The following is a 17,250-nucleotide window of genomic DNA, read 5'->3' on the forward strand; positions in this document are numbered from 1 at the left end:
CAGAGTCCAAAGCGCAGAAAGTATAAATGATTTCTCAGTCGTGTTCGTTGGTAGGAGATAAAGCAAACCAGAAGGGAATTAGATTTATGATTTATTTTGAGTTGTTTATCTATGTATTTTTACTGTCCATTTTTATAGAACATCATATGTTTAAATATAAATTATTATTATAAACTTTGTTTTAATATTCATTTTGATCTTATATGTAATGTAAATACATAAATTTCACGATTGATGGAAAAAGATATCATGTTCTTCTTAAATATTAACCTGTACTTCGATTTCCAACAAAAAAAAAATGTAATCCTCGATCTTTGCTCTTTTTTACAAACGAATAATACCCTTGCGATATAAATGAAAGCAGAGTATAATAATGTAATATTTTACAGTAAAACTCAAAGTAAATCCAATGTAAATGGAGATGAGCGCCGCGATAAGCCGACCAAGTAGGTCAATTATATGCGGAACCCGCAAGGAAGGAACCCGTCAACCCAACAACTACTCATAATAAAAATAGCCCAAACTTATCATCGATTATATAAAACCACAAAACTTTTGGCCATTTGATAAGTAAAGTTTTTCAGCACCTCTGCAAAATTCCGCACTCAGAAATGTTGTTTGCTCGCAAACTATTCGAATACGTTTAAAGGGACAACAGTGTGGGGGAAAACTGGGGAAAACTCTCAACGTGTTACTCGCGATGCCGGTGAACCGTTCGCGTGGACTGACTGAACAAAACTGAAAGGCGAGCGACACCATTGGACTCTGGTCTGCCTCATTCTGGTCAGAACGAACGAAATTATAGGCATAGTCTAGAGTTGGGTGGGTCCTGTGGTGGTCTAGTGGTGTTGTGGCTCAATCAATTTCTTAGTTCTCATTGTTGTTACTTTAGTTGTTGTGTTTTATTTTTCCCTCGTTTTTCGAATTGTTGAAATGCTAATGCGCCATTTTGCATACATTTCTTTGGCGTTGGCCAGTTCTGGCTCTCACTCTGGGAGTGTGCTTGTACAGTTTTTGCCTCATACGCGGATTCCAACCCCAGAATACCAATAAAGTCACTTGGACTACCACTTAAATATTCAAATTGTCAAACATCTACTAGTTGTCCTTCTAATGTCTTGTTAGTTTCTAGAAATTCTATTTACTTTAATATATATAGAGAAATCGAACTTTTTGAATAGACCCTCGCTAGCCGTGTTAACACTTTTTTTATGCAAATCATTTGCCATGACACAGTGGAACCTGGCTAAAGAAGTTAAAGCATTTCCGCTACTTTCCACTCCACATCGACTTGCCTCCATTTGAAGGGGAATAGTTTGATTATACATGTTGCAAATAAAAAGTGCCACATATCATCACGAAAGCGTTCATTTCCGAGTCCTTCGACGTCCTAGTCCTTGCCACATTCACAGCAAGCAGCTGGATTTCCTTAACCGAGCACGACATTGAATTGGAATATATTTTATGAGCTCCCAATTCAATATATGATTGATTGATAGATTTGGGCGCGAGTCCGATGAGTGTTGGCATTTGTAAATATTTCATTTGGGGCACCCACAACAGCACCATTGTGCCTCGTGCCTCATGCCACAACGAGGCATGCGTCACTCACATGTGCATGCCAAGGACCTACATTTGCATTCTCACGCCGTGTCAAAATTTAAATAAAAGATTTTTGTAGCTTCGTTTCATCCGACACGAAAAGGTCAGTCGATGGCCAAATTACATGGTCAAACACAAAAACGATGGTTTTGAAAATTGCAATTTTTTATTAGCTATTATACCATATAATGCATGTGGTTTGGGTAATATTTATATAAGTATATTTAATAAATTTGATTTTCTCTTTGTTGTAATTTCATTTTAACTAAATATTTAGTATGCATATTGTTGTATTGTTAATTAATGTGTAATTATTCATTATAGAAAAACGCAATACCAACTTGCCAATACTTAAGGCTAACTGAAATTCGTATAACCTACGACATGGCTTGGAAAAGGGGGCTGGCTGGTGTGGGTTGGGCAAGCGCAGTAAAAACAAAACTGGCAAATATTTAAATACGTCTTGACGTAGCAAAGGCGGGAGGGGCCGAATTCGTCTATGTCAGTTTACTATGTAGGTCATAATATATCTATATACTTCTTGAAATTTTCATTGTTTTTTGGGCTATTTTCGGCTATTAAGTTAAGTTAGTTAGTTTATAGTTTACGTATAAAATAGCAAAGTGCTCAGATAAATGCATCGATTGATCAATAAGTCAATCATTGCTGGATTGTGTGTATATATAGGACCATGTGTGTTGACGATTTTTCTTCATATTTTCAACTATATGCTATATATGGAATACTTTCTCGAGCGTGGCTGTGGCTTTAGTTGTTGTTGCTGTTGTAGTTGTATATAATTATCAATAGGCTCAAATTGTCATCGTCTTATTGTTGTTTTGTAAATTGTTAATTCCATTTGGCAGTGCTTAGACACATGGCTCAACATAATTGCCAGGGAACAGACCGGTTACACCATCCATAACTCCTTCCCACCAGCCATCGTCGTTCTTCTTGAGCACATACAGCACCGAGCTCTCCTGGAAGCTGAGCTCATCATCCTTGTCGGCGTAGTAATCATAAATAGCTACCACTGAAAAGATTTTACTATAAATAAATATTCTTTGTATGTATAAAACATTTTAGAGTTACCCTTTTCGATGTAGTTCTTAGGGACCCAACCAGGCAAGTTTTGATCCTCGGGTACAATGGGCGCCAGTTGGGGCCCAGTTGAGGTGCGTGGACGCCCAAAGTCCTGATGCTCGTCCTCTGGCGGCGGTGGTGGTGGCAATGGTGGTGATTGCGACCCAGGACGCGCAAAATTCAAGCTAAAATGATTCCTATGCAAACGTAAAGAATTAATAATAGATTCTATTAAATTATTCAACTCAATTATGCATGCAATTTACCTATTAGGATTCCTGAGCGGAAGCAGATTGAATGGAAAGTTTGACATGAGTTATATATACAATAACAAGTGATTGGAAGGAATGAAAGGTGCATTGACTTACCTGTTGATATTGCGTCCCAACGTGTGCATGCCAATGTGACTCTGCTCCGTCATCTCGTGCTGTGAGACGGTTAACGGCGAGGGAGGCGCTGCTAAGAGTTGAAAAGGATTTGTTAGTCCATTGTTGCAATTCAAGTAAATGGCTTAACTTACGTGGCATGCTGCTCCTGTCATCGTATGTGGTAGGCGGCGGTGGTGGCAGCGATTGCATCATGCCCGCCGAGGGCAGATTCACATGCGTGGCAATTTGCTGGCTTGGCGGCATTGGCAGCGCGCTGTAGCCAGCGGCACGCTCATTGCCCGCTGCACCACCGCCAGTGGTGGTGGTGGTGATGGTTGACGAAGCCGTTGACATACGCTTGGGATGTCCAATTGGATAGTTGGGTGCATAGTGCGAGGGCACTTGCGGTGGATTGACCACAGGCGGAGTGCGATATTCTCGCGAACTCTTGCCAAGTGTTCCGGTATTGCTCACCGATTTACCCAGAGTGCCTGTATTGCCGGCCCGCGACATTTGCGGTGGCGTTGGCGGTTTCGTGGTAGGCGGCGGACCCACCGACGGGGGCACCAATGATTGCACAGATCCATGGCTCGAGCCACGATGCTTTTGTCGAACCACATGCTGGACCGACGAGTTGATACCATGTCCAATCTCATCCAGTATAGAGTAGTCAATGGGCTTGCGCACATACTTGATGGGCTTCTCAGGATTGATGGGCGCCACAATCTTGAACTGACGCGAGCTCACCTTATTTGCCGTCAGCACGCCAATTTCCCTGCAAGTGCAAATTGCGAGTGAGATTAATCTGTATGTGGTTGTTGCTTTCATTGACTTACCGCCTGGCCACCTTCTCCTTATGTATATGCACCGTCTGGGCAATATGATTCATTTGCGATTCCATTTCGCTGAGCTGTTGCGCCTGCAAATCCAACAGCTGCATGTAACTGTAGGCTAGCGTGTTGATCTGATACGCAACACTGGCCAAGGATTGGGTGGTGTAGTTCTTGGTTGCCTCGAGGGCCGCCTTTTTGTTGTCAGCGCGATAGTAGGTGTCCTCGCAGTAGTCGGCCACCCGCTCAAGATTCGTATAACTGTCGCGCAGACTCTGGCGGCCATCGGGAATTTCGGTGCGTATCAAAGATGCTAGTTCGTCCATTATGTTGTCACTGGCCATTGGGGCTTCGGTTAACATGGATGCTGTAAAGGAACATTTACAGAGATTCCACTATTACTTATTTTCTCTTTTCACATTACAACAAAACTACAAGCGGATGTAAACACAGTCATTTGTAGGGCGGAGTCAAGCGCTGGCGCTGACGCTGACGTCGGCAGAGACAAAGACAGCGCTGTGCTGATTGGTAATTAGAGCGTTCCCTGTTTGGTGTTTTGCACGCAAATGTGCGACTAACTTTTGGGTGCACTCACTTGATTAACTACCCGCTTGCACTTGAAATGTATTTTGATGTGGATTGCGTCGCGTTAAATGCAATTAAATGCAGTTTCTGTTTACATTGTACAGACGTGAAAAGAACGCAATGTTAGAGTTGTTCGAATCTTTCGGATCAAGTTCAATTGAACTATTCAGTGAGGCGAATGAACGAACAAATTTCACTTTAGTTCGTTCGTTCATTCAAGTCCTATTGCAGTCCGTTTATTTGAACGTCTGGCAACCTTAAAGTGCTTCTGGCAGCCTTGAATTCATAATAAGAATTTCATATATAATTTTTTTTTATTTTTAAATTACATTTTTTTTTGTACTCAAAATTAAAATTTTTTTCAGTAATAGCTATCTTGTTTCATTTAAAATAAAATTTTTTTATAACTAAATTAAATTTGCCCTCAATTTGAATGGTCACATTGGAGCTATTTAGTGCTGCCAGATAACAAAGGGTTTAGCTGTAAAACGTAAACAAAGCAAAGGTGCTGCCAGTCTGCTGGAAAACAAGAGAGCTGGCATCTCTGCTCATTTTGTGAGTAATACATTTTTTTCCGCCGATTAAGATTTAGTATAAAGTGCTAAATTTTAGTTAATCATGTCGCACCAGACAGGCATTAAGGGTAAGCTATAAAACGGAGAAAAATCAAAACGATTTAGTTAAATGCTCTAATTCTTGACAGCCAACGAGCAACTATCGAAAGTTTTTGGAAAGGCCAAAAATGGAAAAATTCGTGTGATAAAAGTATCAATTGAAAATGGTGAGTGGAATATGCATGCATATAGATTAAGATACGTATGTGTGTGTATGTATCTATACGCTCTGATAACTAACAAAACTTCCGCTAAATGATTCGCCCGCGCAGAACAGCTAAGCTGCAGAAATACAGCTGACGTGAAAAAGGATTGGGAACGCGACTACGACAAGCTGCTGGGACCGCTATTTGAGGAGAATGTTCCCTGTTATATATTGTATCGCCTGGATGCCAAAATACCGCTCGGCCATGGCTGGCTGTTAATAAGCTGGATACCGGACACGGCAAGCATTCGCCAGAAAATGGTCTACGCTTCGACAAAGGCAACGCTAAAGACCGAATTCGGCACTGCGTACATCACAGAGGAGCTGCACGCTACGACTTTGGAGGAGACCACCCTGGAGGGATATAAAAAGCATAAGCGTGAGTTTGCTGCGCCGGCACCGCTTACTACACGTGAGGAGGAGATTCAGGAGCTGCGTAAATCGGAGGTGCGCACCGAAATATCGACGGAGACACGTCACCAGACCCTGGGTGGCATATCCTGTCCACTGAGTGATGCAACGCTCGCGGCAGTGGAGGATTTGTTGCGTGGCAACTATGATTACTTGCAGTTCCGCATCAGCCTGGAAGAGGAACGCATACATGTCTCCCATGCCGCAAAGATGGCACTCAGTGATCTGCCCAAACAGGTGCCCGAAGATCATGCGCGCTATCATCTGTATCTGTTTAAGCACACTCACGAGGGCGACTATTTGGAGTCCTTTGTATTCATATACTCAATGCCAGGATACTCTTGCTCCGTGCGCGAGCGCATGATGTACTCGAGCTGTAAGGCTCCCTTTCTGGAACAACTCACAGCTCTAGGAGTAGATGTTATCAAAAAGGTGAGTAACTGAAATTGGTTTAAAGATTTTTAAACACATTTGTGTATACTTTGCAGTTGGAAATAGATAGCGGCAACGAACTCACCGAGGAATTCCTGCAAGACGAACTGCATCCCAAGAAGATATTGCATCGACCAGCATTTGCCAAACCAAAGGGCCCACCGAATCGCGGGGCAAAACGCCTCACACGACCCTCCAACGAAGACGAAGTCTGAAACCCATCGAGTGAAAGTTTACACTTTTCTTTTCTTCGTTTCCTATCAAAGCATTTAATTTATTGTAGCGAGAAAATCGAGTGCTCCATTTTCATGTCTTTCCTATGTCATGTCTGTTACCGAGTCATATCTGTATCCTTAGTTGCACTAAGCATAAACTGAAACAACGCATAGCAGTAGCCAATTTGGGCTTCCTTAATTGTGTTCTTGTCTGTAATACTTCAAATGGACATAATTGCAATTTATTATTTAAATAAAAGTCAACTAAACTTATATTGTTTAAACTTTAAATATTTCAACATAAAACCTAACAAATATTAAGTGTATTATTCATTTGACCGAGTCCAATGTGATCTTTTCGCCCACGCGAGTGTCGTGCGCTGTAAAAAGTTCTGGAGCATCTTTTTGGGCCTGGTTCCTGAACGCTTGTTGGATGTTATCATCCCGCTGTTCGCGCCATTTATATTGCCAGTACCGCACCTCCTCCATGGAGGTGCCTGATGCCTTCATCAACAGCAGCGAAGCCACGCCCGCAACGCCGCCCATGAATCCACCAATTATGCCTCCAGCAGCCATGCCCCGCAAACCCAAGTTTACCTTGTACATGGCTCCAGTGAGGGAACCTGCTGCCAAGTACTCGTAAATGGACGATTTGCCGCGATAAACAGATATACAGGTGATGATGCCGCTTTTGGAGTAGAATTCTAGTTAGGAGCTTTCTTAGGTGTATTACAAAAGCACACTTACAAGTAGGATGTGGTGAAGAGACCCACACGCCAGCCCCATTTGAATCCGCCCTTGGCAAAGTTCACTGTAAACTGATCCTGCAGCTTTTTCTGCAAAAATCAAAGGAGTAAGCATAGTAATAGATTTGTATTTTACATGAATTCTCACCTTGGCATCCAAATGTGACTTGAAAGCCGTGGCTTGATTATTCTCCATGAAATTCATGTAGCTGACCCGCGATTGTGTAACACCTCCGTAAATGGCTCCCACAAGAAATCCCAGAAATCCTGCCTGGTATATAGAGTTAACTTCTGATGATATGCTGCCAAATTCACTAATTAGAAATGGGATTATTTTGTTAAGATCTTGGATATATGTAGATGTAGCTCGTTTAATGCGCCACTTACTCTACGGTAAACATTTGTTTTAGTCGTTCCATGCCGGTTTCTTCCGGTCTCTTGTTTTCCAAAAACGACTTGTAAGTTGGGCTTTCCTTATCGACAATATCATCGGCATTACGGTCAATGCCCGGCAGAATGCCGGCTATTAGAAACCGACCACCTTTTGTAAAGAATCTCATTAGAAGTCCAGCGTTGAATAACAAAAGAAAATAAAACAAGAAGAAAACATGCGCCGAGATAAACAGCTGTTTATTATCAGTTTCGATATATAAATATTGAAATATCGATTTCAAAATACACGATAATTCATTAAAATATTATCGACCAATTGAACCTGCATTTTCCAATTTCATGAACTCTTTTTAATTGTAAAATGAGGGGCTTTGCCTATGCACCATTTTTTGCATAACTCATGGAGCGTAAAAACATGAGCTTGAAAATCATCCATTCATGAAATTCTATTTCTTTCGTGTACTGTATGCTTAATTTGCATTGCATATGACCAGTAGACCATGAAATGCGCAACTGATTGAAGCATAATTCCTTGGAAGACAGCGATATCAAGATAATAATTTCCCGTGTAAACGCCGACCAAATATTTGCAATAGTGGTATCGATATAAAAATGTTACCCACTACCGATACACCGGTAACACGATGTTTATTTTCGCACATCACTATTCCCAAAGAAAAACGCCGCAAGTTTGCGTTGTTGTGGAATTTTTTGTGTGACAATTTCATAAGGTTTTAATTGTTGTAAGAAGTGTATAATAATTTTAATTGGTTTTACGCACACCCAGTGCATTAAAGCTATTTGGGCAACATGATGTACGACAATGAGGAAGGTAAGGAAACATTGCTACCAAAATTGCAACGCACGCTGTTTGCCAGCAAAAAAAACGAACATGGCGGCCGGAACGCTAGCGTTCTTCTAGACAAATTCAAATATTAAACAAATCCTTTTGTAGAGATGTACGAGGAGGAGAATGCGGAGGAGATTTCGCACGAGTTGTGGCAGGAGGCCTGCTGGATTGTGATCAACGCGTACTTCGATGAAAAGGGTCTGGTCCGTCAGCAGCTGGACAGTTTCGACGAGTTCATTCAGATGTCCGTGCAGCGCATTGTGGAGGATTCGCCAGCTATTGAGTTACAAGCGGAGGCACAGCACACGTCAGGCGAGGTGGAGACGCCACCGCGTTTCTCCCTTAAGTTCGAGCAGATTTATCTGTCGAAGCCCACACATTGGGAGAAGGATGGTTCACCGAGTCCCATGATGCCGAACGAGGCTCGCTTGAGGAATCTTACCTATTCGGCGCCACTTTATGTGGATATCACAAAGACAAAGAACGTGGAAGGCTTGGATCCCGTTGAGACACAGCATCAGAAAACATTTATTGGCAAAATTCCCATCATGTTGAGATCAACTTATTGCCTGCTTTCCCAGTTAACCGATCGTGATTTGACCGAGTTAAACGAGTGCCCACTGGATCCCGGTGGTTATTTCATTATTAACGGATCGGAGAAGGTGTTGATTGCGCAGGAGAAGATGGCCACAAACACGGTGTATGTGTTCAGCATGAAGGACGGCAAGTACGCATTCAAAACGGAGATTCGCTCCTGTCTGGAACACAGCTCGCGTCCCACGTCGACGCTCTGGGTGAACATGATGGCGCGTGGCTCACAGAACATTAAAAAGTCTGCGATTGGACAGCGCATCATTGCTATTCTGCCATATATTAAACAGGAGATACCCATTATGATTGTATTTCGTGCTTTGGGTTTCGTGGCCGATCGCGATATCTTGGAGCACATTATCTACGATTTTGACGATCCAGAGATGATGGAGATGGTAAAGCCCTCACTGGATGAGGCCTTCGTAGTGCAGGAGCAGAATGTTGCCCTCAATTTCATTGGCGCTCGCGGTGCACGACCCGGCGTCACCAAGGACAAGCGTATCAAGTACGCCAAGGAAATTCTGCAGAAGGAGATGCTGCCACATGTGGGCGTCTCCGATTTCTGTGAAACAAAGAAAGCCTATTTTCTGGGCTACATGGTGCATCGACTGTTGCTGGCCTCGTTGGGTCGACGTGAGCTCGACGATCGTGATCACTATGGCAACAAACGCTTGGATTTGGCCGGTCCGCTGTTGGCCTTCCTCTTCCGTGGCCTCTTCAAGAACTTGATGAAGGAAGTGCGAATGTACACACAAAAGTTCATTGATCGCGGCAAGGACTTCAATTTGGAGCTGGCCATCAAGACCAACATTATTACGGACGGTCTGCGCTACTCCTTGGCCACTGGCAACTGGGGTGACCAGAAGAAGGCGCATCAGGCCCGTGCCGGAGTCTCGCAGGTGTTGAATCGTCTCACATTTGCCTCGACCTTGTCCCATTTGCGTCGCGTCAACTCGCCCATTGGACGCGATGGAAAGTTGGCCAAGCCGCGTCAGCTGCATAACACACTGTGGGGAATGCTGTGTCCAGCAGAGACACCCGAGGGAGCTGCTGTCGGTTTGGTGAAGAACTTGGCACTCATGGCTTACATCTCGGTGGGTTCACAGCCGTCGCCGATCTTGGAGTTCTTGGAGGAGTGGTCCATGGAGAATCTGGAGGAAATTGCGCCCTCAGCGATTGCCGATGCAACCAAAATCTTTGTGAATGGTTGCTGGGTAGGCATACATCGAGATCCGGAGCAGTTGATGGCCACGTTGCGTAAACTGCGTCGCCAGATGGATATCATCGTGTCGGAGGTATCGATGATTCGCGACATTCGTGATCGTGAGATCAGGATCTATACGGATGCAGGACGCATATGTAGACCGCTTCTCATTGTGGAAAATGGCACGTTGCTCTTAAAGAAAACGCATGTGGAAATGTTAAAGGAACGCGACTACAACAACTACAGCTGGCAGGTGCTGGTGGCCTCCGGTGTCGTTGAATATATTGACACGCTGGAGGAGGAGACGGTGATGATTGCCATGTCGCCCTATGATCTCAAGCAGGACAAGGATTATGCCTACTGTACCACATACACACACTGTGAGATTCATCCGGCCATGATATTGGGCGTCTGTGCCTCCATTATACCTTTCCCCGATCACAACCAGAGTCCACGTAACACCTATCAAAGTGCTATGGGTGAGTATATCTATTCTATTGGTTAACTTCCATTCACTGATTAAAATTCTTATTCTCTGATCTGTAGGTAAACAAGCTATGGGCGTCTACATCACCAACTTCCATGTGCGAATGGACACACTGGCCCATGTGTTATACTATCCAATGAAGCCGCTGGTCACCACACGTTCCATGGAATATCTGCGTTTCCGTGAGCTGCCCGCGGGTATTAACTCGATTGTGGCAATTTTATGTTATACTGGCTACAATCAGGAGGATTCTGTCATTCTAAACGCCTCGGCTGTCGAGCGTGGCTTCTTCCGATCAGTGTTTTATCGTTCGTACAAGGATTCGGAGAACAAGCGCGTCGGCGATCAGGAGGAGAACTTTGAGAAACCACATCGTGGCACCTGCCAAGGCATGCGCAATGCTCACTACGACAAACTGGATGACGATGGCATCATTGCACCGGGTATACGTGTCTCTGGCGATGATGTTGTCATTGGCAAGACAATTACATTGCCTGAGAACGAGGATGAGTTGGACAGCAATACGAAGCGGTTTGCCAAGCGAGATGCCTCCACATTCTTGCGTAACTCTGAAACGGGAATTGTGGATCAAGTAATGTTGACACTGAACAGCGAGGGCTACAAGTTTTGCAAGATTCGTGTGCGTTCCGTTCGCATACCACAGATCGGCGACAAGTTTGCCTCGCGTCATGGACAGAAGGGCACATGCGGCATTCAGTATCGACAAGAGGACATGGCATTCACATGCGAGGGCCTAGCTCCTGATATTATCATTAATCCACATGCTATTCCATCTCGTATGACAATTGGTCACTTGATCGAGTGCCTGCAGGGCAAGCTGGGATCCAATAAGGGCGAAATTGGCGATGCTACGCCCTTTAACGATGCTGTTAATGTACAGAAGATTTCTACGTTCCTGCAGGAGTACGGATATCATCTGCGTGGCAATGAAGTTATGTACAACGGACACACGGGACGCAAGATCAATGCTCAGGTGTTTCTTGGCCCTACCTACTATCAACGTCTTAAGCACATGGTGGATGACAAAATCCATTCGCGAGCTCGTGGTCCCGTACAGATTCTGGTGCGTCAACCTATGGAGGGCAGAGCCCGCGATGGTGGCCTGCGTTTCGGTGAAATGGAGCGCGATTGCCAAATCTCTCACGGCGCCGCACAATTCCTGCGTGAGCGATTGTTCGAAGTGTCCGATCCGTATCGCGTGCACATTTGCAACTTCTGTGGCCTGATTGCCATTGCCAATCTGCGCAACAACACGTTCGAGTGCAAGGGTTGCAAGAACAAGACGCAAATATCGCAGGTGCGTCTGCCGTATGCGGCCAAACTGCTCTTCCAGGAGCTCATGTCCATGAACATCGCACCGCGTCTCATGGTCAATTAAATCTAATTAATCTTTTTATTATAAGCATCTTTTTAGAGCCGACTTCTGCTCTGATTTGTCAAGTAATTAATTAAATATACACAAATTGTGACAACCTCAAGCCCTTTGTCAATTGTCTTCTAAGCTCCTCGTGGTGAAAATTGGAGCAAACGCCTGTACGGAATTTTAAATATAGGTACGTGGGGATGTCACAAAAATGTTTGGACGAAAGTCGTCATTAGGTTTGCATTAGATAAATTGCTTGTCGCTTTCAAAAAGTGGATCTTGTGGGTCACTCAGAAAGTTGTTGACGCAATTAAAAATATTATAAATTCCCTATAATATAAAGTAAATTCCCCCGTTGGATTATTACACATTTTGTTTTTGCTGATAATCCAATTAGCAATATTCCCGTTTTAACAAGATTTTTGTAAAATTTTAAACTCATGACGCATCGTTGGAAATTCAAAAATACGCATGAGTCTTTAGCAAATTCCCCTTGTGTAAATCTTCGGTAGGGTATTTACGAATCGACTTGAATATCTATTTTCACATTCATGTTCTTTTGTATCATTTTGTGACTTTCTATGATTTTTTTGACGTAATTTTTTGATTCGCAATGACAAAAGAGATTAGGTCTTGGCTGTGAAGAGCTGGAGTTGAAGATTTTGCTGAAGCTGGAGCGTTTTCTTGGTTGTGGTTGTAGCAACCAATTGACTGACAGTTATTAATTGTGACTTGACGTGAATTCGACGAGAAATGCTTAAAGTGAAGCTTTAGAAGAGATATTGGCATAGCTTCTGGCGTTGAAGTTGACGCCCATCTTTCAGCATTGACGACCTGCGGCGACTTCTTTATGAATATGTAAATGGGATGTACATAAATTTTCGCACAAAGTGTCGTTGATAAGATCCCCTCAATATGATTACAGGCATAAACGCAGCACTTAAACAACTGTTGAGGTATTTATTTATAGCGTCTTACACATAACTTAAATAACATTTGTACATCGTAAAAATGCAACCCGTTCCCGCTTCTCTTATTTCTTATTTCTCATCGTTGCGGAACACGCTGATGGCATAGAACTCTGGCAATCGGTAAACCTTAAGGCGCTCGTGACTAAATTGTCCATTGGCTCGCGCCTTCACAAAGAATATATCCTTGAAGCTCAGCTCCTTGCGACGCTGCTCCTTCTCCTTTTCCACGAGTCGTTGCTGCTTGGGTCGATAGCCACTCGTCTTGCCCTTTAGTAGCTTCACAAAGATTATGTCCCGATCTTCATTCCCGTTGAGGGTACGTGCCTGATAATACATCTCTCGTGGCTCCGGGTAGATTAACAGCGGATCAATGGGCAGCACTTCACTGGGTGACGTTGGATAATCAATAAAATTATCATCATAACGTGCAGCGGGCGCTGCTTCCGCTGTGTGGACACTTAATCCGAGGCAAATACAGAGCCAGAGTAGCGCCAGGAGCTGCAAATATATTAATAGAGAATCAATAAAATCTGAATCGGAACCTCTGAAAATCTTTTACATTTAATGAGAATCTATAAATTAATCTAATTAGAATAAACATTATTTGAAAATCACCGAATCTTTTGCAGTATAATTAATATATAGATCATGGTTTGCTTGTAAAAGCTTGTAAGTACTATAAAAGAACCTGATTGAAGTATCTATGTAAGACTGTTGGATAGGACTCGATCATTATAAAGATGAAAAATCTTAGAATTTGATATTTGATGTGATGATCACTGTTTATTCTGATCGAGCTATGCAACTTTTTAGTACGAGTTGTAAACACTAACTTTGAGACAGATTTAAGATCACTGAACATATTTAAAATATTTATATTATGTATTGTCTTAAAAACTATGCCGAAGTGAACTAATCTTAAATACCTTTCTGTATATGTTTGTCACTGTGATTAATTAGCTCAAACTCTTTTATTTTGCATTTGATTTAGCTTATATAAAATATCATTTCAAATAGCATACGTGAATTTATATCAATAGATCAATAATTGTAAGTTTAATTTGGTCACTTGTTAACCTGGTTCCCGTTTCGTAATTACCGTTTTGAAGTTTGCCAGTGACATTTTGGCTGATAAATCGCAAAGCAAATGGGATTCTATAATTTAAGCCGCTTTGATGGCACGCAAGTTAGCGCTTTTGCCAAAAATATAACAGACCGAATGTCAACTGTCGAGCGTGGAGCGTGGAGCTTGGAGCGTCGACAAGATTGTGCGCGTTGTGATCAAGATTGTGCGAGTTGGAGGCGGCAGCGTTGACTACCAAGCGCAGACTGGCGCGCGACAAGGCCAGGTAACTTCATTTACCAACTCGCCAAGCCAGACTCAAAGCCAGGCCGGTAGCAGCGATGCCAGCGTCGGCGTCAACGTCGACGTCGTCAGCTGCGTATATGAGCTGTCAATGAATTGTAAATTGTAGGGTATTAAATGTTAGACTTGGAGTTGCGGCTGTTTCACGAATCTGCAAAGGAGTCAACGGCATGTTCAAAAAACAATAATTTTATTATTATTATAAGCATTAGTACTGGCAATATTATTGCTATTAATTGATCACTAGGTCGTGTTAGGCCGGGTCAATGCTGTCGAGAATTTATCAATTAACGAAGCTGCTCTTCGGCCTTAGCTACTCAGCCGCTTACATTTATAAATAACAATAACAATAACAACAAGTAATTTTTATGCTCTTACGCGCAATGATGTCAAATTTATTATTAACAAACTAAATAAATAATACAACAAATAGAGAAGGAGAGAAATATACTCAGCAAAAGATAAATGTAGAAATGTTTAATTAGCAAATATTTGCGATGTGCTAAAAGATTGACTGGGTCCGTTTGTCTATTGTTTCTAGGTAAATTATGATAACATTTCTATGATTTGTTTTTTGTACGATTATTATTAGCCCGATTGAATGGCTACTGTGAATGGCACTGAAGAGCTTGGCTAATTACAACTGAAGATGCCGCAGCAGAAGCGTTTGTTAAACGTCCAACTTGACGAGGAGAATTTTGTGAATAATTGAATGCAAATGATTTGTGAATAAGTACTTCGACGTTATGAAAATGATCGGTTATTTCAACTTTTTTATTATTTAAAACATAATTTTTTTCCGAATATACACATTGCATACAATAGCAAGCACAGTTTAATTAATTTCTCGCATTAATCATACGCACTGTGACTCACAATGCTGCTAAGAACTTTCTCGCAACCATAATTTATGATAAGTGCAATATTCAATTGCATTAAGGTGACCGTATGATTTGATTTATTTATTTTAATTGTATGTACTTGCCATGCTTGTTATATTAATCATACGCACTGTTAACTAGATGTTTTACATCAGTGAAAAGTAAACAAGGAAAAACAAAGACTTAAGTCATCTTTAATGATGTTTATCGAGAGTCATAGGAAACCTTTCATCGTCAACAAGACGACTACGAAATAGATAATTGAAGTGGCAAGACAAAAGCAAACACAACACTTTGAGGGCCAGTGGCAACAAGCAAGGCCACAAGCGAAATTTAATCGCTTTAAATGTGAAATTATTTCGAAATAAATAAATAAACTCAATTGGGCAGCACATCACATAATCACAAGCACAGCAGTTGTCGCATTTTGATTTCGACTTTCCGCGCGAGTCGAGTATCAAATCGTGTTTGATTAATTGCAGCGCATATCGCACCTGGGGGACTATTCGAGTATTTGTGGGTGCTCTTCTTTGGCCATTGAATTATGCTTTCATTTAAAGTTCGGTTTCGTTCTATGCGCTATTCACCATTCACCACTCACCATTTGTTGTTTGTTATTCGTTCTTCGATTCAGAAGCAGACGCACTTAATGAAGCTCATTTGTATGCGTTCGAAGAATCGTGTGAAAGGTGAATACTTATGTCTGTATCACAAATTGGTCTGACACTGGCTCTGGCATTGACTGTGCTTTGTCTAATGACTTGCTACTGTTTTTGCAAAGTGACGCGAAAAGTGAAAGCCTTTCATTTGAAAGCATCTGTGGCGCCAGCATTAGACATCATTTTGTGGTCTTTGTTTATGTCTTGCGAGCAATAATCTCCCGGAATAAACGATTTGTAAGCCGATTGCTTAGGTTGAACAAAACAAATTAATCTACAGATATTTTTTAATTAACTGATTAACTGATTACACAACAACAGAAAGACATTAACGTGATATTCTACAGGCATTCAGATATTATAAGAAGGAAGAATTGATCTGATTGGATTTTCTGGGTTTTCCCCAGTCCTTGCAACAGATGTTGGATCATTTATATTTTTTTCATACCCCAGAACTAATTCTAATTGTAATTTTTTTCTTTACAGTTCATAATTTATATTTAATTTTATTTTTATTTTTAATCTTTAACTTAATTTTTATACTTGGAAATTTAAGTATTTTTTTTTTATCAGTTACAAAAGTTAACTATTCTCGCAGTGGAAAACTTTATGCTACTAAAATGTATAACACATATTTAGGCAGTGTTTTTAATGAAAATTTTGTAACCAGCCTAGAAGTATGCTGTTTTATTTTGCGGAATAATTACGAAATTTAAATTTGTTTCAGTTTTTGATATAACTACGAATACGCATAGCATACTTTATATCTTTTGCTCAGCTTTATTCTTTGCGTCTATTAATTGCATAGCATACTTTTGTGCAGTGTAAAAATTTCCCATTTTCTCCTGTTGGATTCCATTAACTGCTCTGGGCAAAGCGTTACTATTGCTATATGTATCAAAACAAACTTATTGTGAGATCTATTATCTGAGTATTTTATTAATAAAATCGCTTTTCATAAGTAGATTAGAAAATTTGGTTATTATTTCAATGGATAGCATTGTGAGAGTGATTGTGAAATTGTTAAATGCGAATGGAAAGTGAAAGAAGAATTTCGTTTTTGACTGCCAAAAATATAAGAAGATATTTTCGTATGTTTTTCTTGTGCGTCAAGCTGTCTGGCTGGATATTCTGGTTATCTGGGTATCAGTTTTCTTTTTCTTTTATTTATTTATTTGTGCTCTAAGCAAGATACTTTCATTGCCGAAGAATGTGCGCAATTAAAGAGGCTTATTGCGCACATATTCGGATGCAGATGCAGATGCCTCTGACAGACGTGTAGTTGTATATTTGAACACACTTCTATATAGCTATTTCGAACTGGTTCCGATTTGATTTATGCATCATTAAGTCACGCCAATTGCTCGTTTGGG

The 17,250-nt window shown here is 41.5% G+C and overlaps 5 protein-coding genes across 8 annotated transcripts; 2 read left to right on the forward strand and 3 right to left on the reverse strand.

Moving 5' to 3' along the window:
- Positions 1–1,895: 1,895 nt before the first annotated feature.
- Positions 1,896–4,614, reverse strand: LOC117791703 (abl interactor 2). 4 transcript variants are annotated; one of them, XM_034631521.1, is made up of 7 exons: positions 4,479–4,614; positions 3,890–4,250; positions 3,206–3,828; positions 3,054–3,141; positions 2,952–2,963; positions 2,695–2,882; positions 1,896–2,635 (listed from the first exon to the last, which is right to left on the reverse strand). In XM_034631521.1, exons 2-7 carry the CDS (start codon positions 4,243–4,245, stop codon positions 2,472–2,474), a joined length of 1,431 nt encoding a protein of 476 aa, XP_034487412.1. In that variant the 5' UTR covers positions 4,246–4,250; positions 4,479–4,614; the 3' UTR covers positions 1,896–2,471. The 4 variants fall into 4 exon arrangements, with proteins under 4 accessions (XP_034487412.1, XP_034487411.1, XP_034487414.1 ...); XM_034631520.1 differs by having other exon boundaries at positions 3,054–3,144; XM_034631523.1 differs by lacking the exon at positions 2,952–2,963.
- A 347-nt stretch (positions 4,615–4,961) lies between these two features.
- Positions 4,962–6,616, forward strand: LOC117791285 (twinfilin). The gene is made up of 4 exons (XM_034630995.1): positions 4,962–5,111; positions 5,172–5,249; positions 5,355–6,130; positions 6,187–6,616. Exons 1-4 carry the CDS (start codon positions 5,087–5,089, stop codon positions 6,343–6,345), a joined length of 1,038 nt encoding a protein of 345 aa, XP_034486886.1. The 5' UTR covers positions 4,962–5,086; the 3' UTR covers positions 6,346–6,616.
- Positions 6,617–6,618: 2 nt separating this feature from the next.
- On the reverse strand, positions 6,619–7,711 carry LOC117791286 (RPII140-upstream gene protein). The gene is made up of 4 exons (XM_034630996.1): positions 7,479–7,711; positions 7,240–7,405; positions 7,093–7,181; positions 6,619–7,033 (listed from the first exon to the last, which is right to left on the reverse strand). The coding sequence occupies exons 1-4, from the start codon at positions 7,649–7,651 to the stop codon at positions 6,676–6,678; spliced, it is 786 nt and encodes a 261-aa protein (XP_034486887.1). The 5' UTR covers positions 7,652–7,711; the 3' UTR covers positions 6,619–6,675.
- A 429-nt stretch (positions 7,712–8,140) lies between these two features.
- Positions 8,141–12,115, forward strand: LOC117790188 (DNA-directed RNA polymerase II subunit RPB2). The gene is made up of 3 exons (XM_034629515.1): positions 8,141–8,316; positions 8,440–10,608; positions 10,676–12,115. The coding sequence occupies exons 1-3, from the start codon at positions 8,295–8,297 to the stop codon at positions 12,013–12,015; spliced, it is 3,531 nt and encodes a 1,176-aa protein (XP_034485406.1). The 5' UTR covers positions 8,141–8,294; the 3' UTR covers positions 12,016–12,115.
- Positions 12,116–12,940: 825 nt separating this feature from the next.
- On the reverse strand, positions 12,941–14,287 carry LOC117791082. The gene is made up of 2 exons (XM_034630731.1): positions 14,071–14,287; positions 12,941–13,469 (listed from the first exon to the last, which is right to left on the reverse strand). The coding sequence occupies exons 1-2, from the start codon at positions 14,092–14,094 to the stop codon at positions 13,041–13,043; spliced, it is 453 nt and encodes a 150-aa protein (XP_034486622.1). The 5' UTR covers positions 14,095–14,287; the 3' UTR covers positions 12,941–13,040.
- Positions 14,288–17,250: the final 2,963 nt, after the last annotated feature.

This window comes from Drosophila innubila, assembly GCF_004354385.1.
Source record: "Drosophila innubila isolate TH190305 chromosome 3R unlocalized genomic scaffold, UK_Dinn_1.0 2_E_3R, whole genome shotgun sequence".
Lineage (NCBI taxonomy): Eukaryota > Metazoa > Arthropoda > Insecta > Diptera > Drosophilidae > Drosophila > Drosophila innubila.

What these genes read in the sequence shown, in the direction of transcription:
- LOC117791286 (XM_034630996.1), bottom strand. Translation starts at nt 7,651, where the DNA reads ATGAGATTCTTTACAAAAGGTGGTCGGTTTCTAATAGCCGGCATTCTG. An exon ending in AAACAAATGTTTACCGTAGA is followed by an intron (nt 7,406 to 7,478) that starts GTAAGTGGCGCA and finishes ATTTCTAATTAG; the next exon opens with TGAATTTGGCAGCATATCAT. An exon ending in AGTCACATTTGGATGCCAAG is followed by an intron (nt 7,182 to 7,239) that starts GTGAGAATTCAT and finishes TGATTTTTGCAG; the next exon opens with AAAAAGCTGCAGGATCAGTT.
- LOC117791082 (XM_034630731.1), bottom strand. Translation starts at nt 14,094, where the DNA reads ATGTCACTGGCAAACTTCAAAACG. An exon ending in CACTGGCAAACTTCAAAACG is followed by an intron (nt 13,470 to 14,070) that starts GTAATTACGAAA and finishes ATATATTTGCAG; the next exon opens with CTCCTGGCGCTACTCTGGCT.
- LOC117791285 (XM_034630995.1), top strand. Translation starts at nt 5,087, where the DNA reads ATGTCGCACCAGACAGGCATTAAGG. An exon ending in AAAAGTATCAATTGAAAATG is followed by an intron (nt 5,250 to 5,354) that starts GTGAGTGGAATA and finishes TCGCCCGCGCAG; the next exon opens with AACAGCTAAGCTGCAGAAAT. An exon ending in GAGTAGATGTTATCAAAAAG is followed by an intron (nt 6,131 to 6,186) that starts GTGAGTAACTGA and finishes TATACTTTGCAG; the next exon opens with TTGGAAATAGATAGCGGCAA.
- LOC117790188 (XM_034629515.1), top strand. Translation starts at nt 8,295, where the DNA reads ATGATGTACGACAATGAGGAAG. An exon ending in GATGTACGACAATGAGGAAG is followed by an intron (nt 8,317 to 8,439) that starts GTAAGGAAACAT and finishes ATCCTTTTGTAG; the next exon opens with AGATGTACGAGGAGGAGAAT. An exon ending in CACCTATCAAAGTGCTATGG is followed by an intron (nt 10,609 to 10,675) that starts GTGAGTATATCT and finishes TCTGATCTGTAG; the next exon opens with GTAAACAAGCTATGGGCGTC.
- LOC117791703 (XM_034631520.1), bottom strand. Translation starts at nt 4,245, where the DNA reads ATGTTAACCGAAGCCCCAATGGCCAGTGACAACATAATGGACGAACTA. An exon ending in TGACAGGAGCAGCATGCCAC is followed by an intron (nt 3,145 to 3,205) that starts GTAAGTTAAGCC and finishes TTCAACTCTTAG; the next exon opens with CAGCGCCTCCCTCGCCGTTA. An exon ending in TAAGAACTACATCGAAAAGG is followed by an intron (nt 2,636 to 2,694) that starts GTAACTCTAAAA and finishes AAATCTTTTCAG; the next exon opens with TGGTAGCTATTTATGATTAC.